This window comes from Acomys minous, assembly GCF_964271855.1.
Source record: "Acomys minous genome assembly, chromosome: 17".
Taxonomy (NCBI): domain Eukaryota; kingdom Metazoa; phylum Chordata; class Mammalia; order Rodentia; family Muridae; genus Acomys; species Acomys minous.
This window is the reverse complement of record NC_140500.1, coordinates 58,393,678-58,398,501: the sequence shown is the minus strand read 5'-3', so window position 1 is coordinate 58,398,501 and position 4,824 is coordinate 58,393,678. Positions and strand designations below refer to the sequence as shown.

The 4,824-nt window shown below is 54.1% G+C and overlaps 1 protein-coding gene across 1 annotated transcript; it reads left to right on the top strand.

The window, feature by feature from the left end:
* Nucleotides 1–210: 210 nt before the first annotated feature.
* On the top strand, nt 211–4,325 carry SPR (sepiapterin reductase). The gene is made up of 3 exons (XM_084765266.1): nt 211–702; nt 1,222–1,512; nt 3,638–4,325. The coding sequence occupies exons 1-3, from the start codon at nt 396–398 to the stop codon at nt 3,826–3,828; spliced, it is 789 nt and encodes a 262-aa protein (XP_084621392.1). The 5' UTR covers nt 211–395; the 3' UTR covers nt 3,829–4,325.
* The last annotated feature ends 499 nt before the right edge of the window (nt 4,326–4,824 follow it).

The following is a 4,824-nucleotide window of genomic DNA, read 5'->3' as shown; positions in this document are numbered from 1 at the left end:
GTCACTCAGAGTACAAGGGGACTCCAAGCTCTACACAGGCAATGCCTTCTTCATCCATGGTTGTCCCAGGCCGCTTCCGGGTATGGCCTGTATGGATGAAAACAAGCCAACCCTGGTGAAGGAAGCTGATTCTGGAACAGGGTGGAAATTGCGAACACGTGTCCCAGAAAGGGGCTGAGCTTATGGGAGTTCTTAAGGGGAAGTAGGCAGCGCCAGGAGGAAGGGGGCTGGTATCTCCTGCAGGACCACGCCTTCCTGGCTATTAGTCTCTCTGTTCACCCAAACACTGGTGGGGAGTTGCCCGAACTTCCGTTACCCAAGGCCAACGGTAGGCCCCGCCCGGTGCCGGTTTAGTAGCTGCGCGAGCCGAGCGGCTGAGTCGCCGAGTTCCAAGCATGGAAGGAGGAGGGCTAGGCCTCACGGTGTGCGTGCTGACCGGGGCCTCCCGGGGTTTCGGCCGCGCCTTGGCCGGGCTGCTGGCCCCGCTGCTTTCGCCCGGTTCGGTGCTGCTCCTAAGTGCACGCAATGAGACGGCGCTGCGACAGCTGGAGGAGGAGCTGGGCGCGCAGCAGCCCGGCCTGCGAGTGGTGGGAGCAGCCGCCGATCTGGGCACTGAGGCCGGCGTGCAGCAGTTGCTGGGCGCGGTGCGAGAGCTCCCCAGGCCTGCGGGGCTGCAGCGCCTGCTGCTCATCAACAACGCAGGTGAGATCCCGACCAGGCCTGCGCAGTGAGCTCCTACCCCACCGTATGGGTAGGTGGGGGCGGGGCGGGGCGGCTAATCTCCAAAAGTCCAGAGCCCAAGCCGAGAAAGGACTGACCAGTGTCCCTGCGGGGTTAGCCTAACCCGGTTGTCTAAAGCACCTTGAGCAGTGCCACCTGGCGGTAGTGTGCTTTTCTTTTCTTACCAGAAGAGGGCATCAGATCACATTATATAGATGGTTGTGAGCCACCATGTGGTGACTGGGATTTGAACTCAGGACCTGTGGAGGAGCAGTCGGTGCCCTTAACCTCTGAGCCATCTCTCCAGCCTCCTCCCCCCCCCCCCCCCCCCCGCTTTTCTAAAGATCACTCTTAGCTTGTATTTAGAGGTGTCTACAGCGCTGGGGCAGAGGGATAGCAAATAGATTTAAGGAGGAACCGTGGAAAGGGTGAGGAAAAAGCGCTCCAGCTGCTGTGTCATTTCTTCGCTCCTGTTTTGTTTTGTTTTTGTTTTTTTTCCAGCCACTCTTGGGGATGTTTCCAAAGGCTTCCTGAACGTGAATGACCCAGTTGAGGTGAACAGCTACTGGGCTCTGAACCTGACCTCCATGCTCTCCTTGACCTCGGGCACCCTGAATGCTTTCCTGGATAGCCCTGGTCTCAGCAAGACTGTGGTCAACATCTCATCCTTGTGTGCCCTGCAGCCCTTCAAGGGCTGGGGACTGTACTGCGCGGGGAAAGCTGCCCGAGACATGTTGTGCCAGGTCCTAGCTGCTGAGGAACCCAGTGTGAGAGTGCTGAGCTATGCCCCAGGTAGGTGGCTGGTACCTTTCTGGGAGCTAAGCAAGGTAGGGACCTGATGTATAGTCTCAAGAAGGAATCTGAAAAGACTCTGTTGCCCTCTCCCAGTCGCTTCTCACTTTGAGGTCAAGGTAGAAATAGGTATTCAGCATTGGCAGTTGCCTGATGAGCAGGCGGGACAAAACACCCATACACACATAAAAATGAATTTTAAAACAACAACAACAAAGACTGCCTTGCCTGTATACGTTTAGCTGTCTGCTTTTCTCCCTCAAGGGATGCATACTGTTCATCCGTGTGTCCCCAGCGCACCTAGCAAAGCTGCGCAGAGGCTGGCCACAATAAATGTTCAAGGACAAGGAGACAGACACTGTGGGGTGGTGAGCATCCCAAGCTGAGCTAGAGAAAGGGTGCTGCGATGAACAAGACAGAGCTCCTGTTCTTATGAAAAGTAAATGGCATTTGGCCTTCTGGTACCTTGTCTTGTGTGACCAGCCTGCTAAATCTGACCGTGCTGGTGCCTTCCTTCTAAATGGGTGATTCCTGTGGGTAGAAGGTAGCAATCTGTGGTGGAATGTGTGAGCAACTCAGGGTGCATTCTAGTTGTGTGTACCCCCTTTGGACTCCGTTGGGACCCTGGAGATACAGAGGCAAAATGGTCTGTCTAATGCCGGAGTGAGGCAGGACCAGGATCCAGACTTGCTTCTAACTTTTTGATCTACGTTGGGTCTCCTCATATTACGTAGCACCTGTCATGCGCGCGCGCACACACATACATGATATTTCTTGTCCCAACATCCAGCTCATGCGCTCTGAGCTCAGCGTCGGCTCATTCAGACAGCAGTGATCACCTGTAAAACCTCAGCCAGGAGAGGAGCCAGTTCCAGATGGGCCCAGAGCTAAGTTAGCTCTCGGAGAGGTTTAGGAACCCCCACCCCACCCCCAGAGCCTGAGGACAAGCAGGAGCCAGTTTAGTTTTCATTTCAGTATCCGGAAGAATGTTCTAATGGGTTTCAAAGATAGAAAAGTCTGCTTGGGAAGATAGCCAGCCTCTCCCCAGAGATGCTCAAGGACATAAAACTGGGCAGTGGCAGAGTACCCGAGGGATGGGAGTGGGAGTTCAAAGTCAGCCCTGGCTACACAGCAAGTTAGAGGTCAGCATGAGCTATGGGAGACTGTGGCAAAACATAAGAGAGTGCGAGACTGAGGTGGGGGAGGTGCAAGCTAGAGACGTTCAAATGTTAGCAAAGCGATTCTTCTGCCAGTCTCGGCCTCCATGACTTCTCTGCCCCTAAACATCATTAAAATTTGGGAGGGTCCACAACCCCATCAGCAATCAGGAAACATTTTCCAGAAATCCAAGTAAAAGTGACAAAGCCTGTTAGAAAGTGACAGGTCTTCCTGTGTGTTTACTGTGGGTGGTCTGCCTGAATGTATGTTCACCACATGCATGCAGTACATCCAGAGGCCAGAAGAGGGCGCCATATCCCCAGTAACTGGAGTCACAAATGGTTGCGAGCAGCCAAGTTGGTACTGAGACTCCAAATACCCACCCCACCCCCATTCTCTGCAAGAACAACAGGAAGCCATCTATTTGTTTGATCCTTGATGTTCAGCTTTTTACTAGGGATCTGAACTCATGTCCTCATGCTTGTACAGCAAGCACTTTACCAACTGCCCCCTCCCTCCCCTCCCCCAATCCAGGGGTTTTGAGACGCTGTGTGAGCCCAGCAAAGGGCCACCAGATGAATTTATCAGAGGGCTAAGAGGAGGTGTTGAAAGGAGGAGCAAAGCAAGGCTGTGACATGGACCTGCTTGACAGGGTTTGTAGATGCCAGAGGGTCTCACCTGGTCCCTGGCTGGGTCTAGGTGGAGTGGGAAACCTGCAGGGTTTAAGCGACTGTTATCTAAGTGGGAACGTCGGGAGCGGGTGTTACACGGATGAAAGATCAAGAGTTTGACTTTAAGCCGTGTTCAGTAGTCTTTAGCTTTGAATCCAGAACTCAGTAGGAACGTGAGCTGGGCATGGTGGCCCTCACCTGCAACCCCGGCCCTGGAGGGCCTGACTCAGCTCTACCCTCTGCACACAGCAGGGACCCACAGCCTCTGTCCTCATCCTGTGCTTTCCATCCCCTAGGTCCCCTGGACACAGACATGCAGCAGTTGGCTCGGGAAACCTCCAGGGACCCAGAGTTAAGGAACGTACTGCAGAAGTTGAAGTCAGAGGGAGAGCTAGTGCGCTGTGAGACGTCAGCCCAGAAACTGCTAAACTTGCTGCAAAAGGACACCTTCCAGTCTGGTGCCCACGTGGACTTCTACGACGACTAAAACCGTGCCCTGCTGGCTGGCGAGATGGCTCAGTGGTTAAGAGCACTGGCTGCTCTTCCAGAGGACCTGAGTTCAATTCCCAGCAAGCACATGGTGGCTCACATCCCAAAAAAAAAAAAAAAAGAAAAGAAAAAAACCATGTCCTGCCACAGTGCCCCTACCACCACCACAGGGATAAGCCCTCGAACACAGCCAGCAGGGAGCGGCTGGCACTACCAGCCTTCTGTAAGGGCTTGAGAGAGAGCCGGTGGGGATTGGAGCTTCTCTACCCCCAGGAAGAAAACCTTAGAGCTGGGAAGAGCAGGAAAAGCTGACCCACTGGAGAGATGAGGCTGAGTCTGTAGTCAGTCTGTGGGAGGGAGGAGGGGGAAGAGGAAGGGGAGGAGGGTGGATGCTCCCTGAACTTCATATCTTTGTTCTACTCCTGCCTGTTTCTGTATTCACTGCTCCTCCCGACTCTGGTCTGAATACATCGTTATAAAGCAGATGCAATAGAATATGGGTTGTCCTTGAATGCTAACCTCTCCCAGAGGGCCGAGGAATGACACCCTGGTTCACTGGACAGGGTGTCCCTGAGAACTTGACTGCTCTTATCTCTCAGAGCATTGCCAAAGAGCTGACGGCCTTCTTTCGCTGAGGCCCACACAGTGGTTATGCATAGGTCCAAAGTCCTCAAATGGATGTCCCAGGATGTCTGTGCCACTGTCAGGCTTCTGTCCCCACTGACCCACCTTTGTTGCCATTCTCTTGAGGGTCCTCGAGTTAGCCAGTGAGCATCCATCCTGTCCTCAGGGCCCAACATACAGCAGACAGCCCTCACCAGTGAGTGCCTGGATTTCCAGTTCTACCCCTTGCCAGCCTGTCAGTGCTGAAAATAGGTCCCAGCTACGGTAGGAGCTCCTCCTGCCTCTGTCCCTGTGGCCCTCTGTCTGCCGTGGAGCTTGCTCACGACCAACATGCTTTGGGGGAAGATGAGGGATGGGAGAAGGAAGTGCT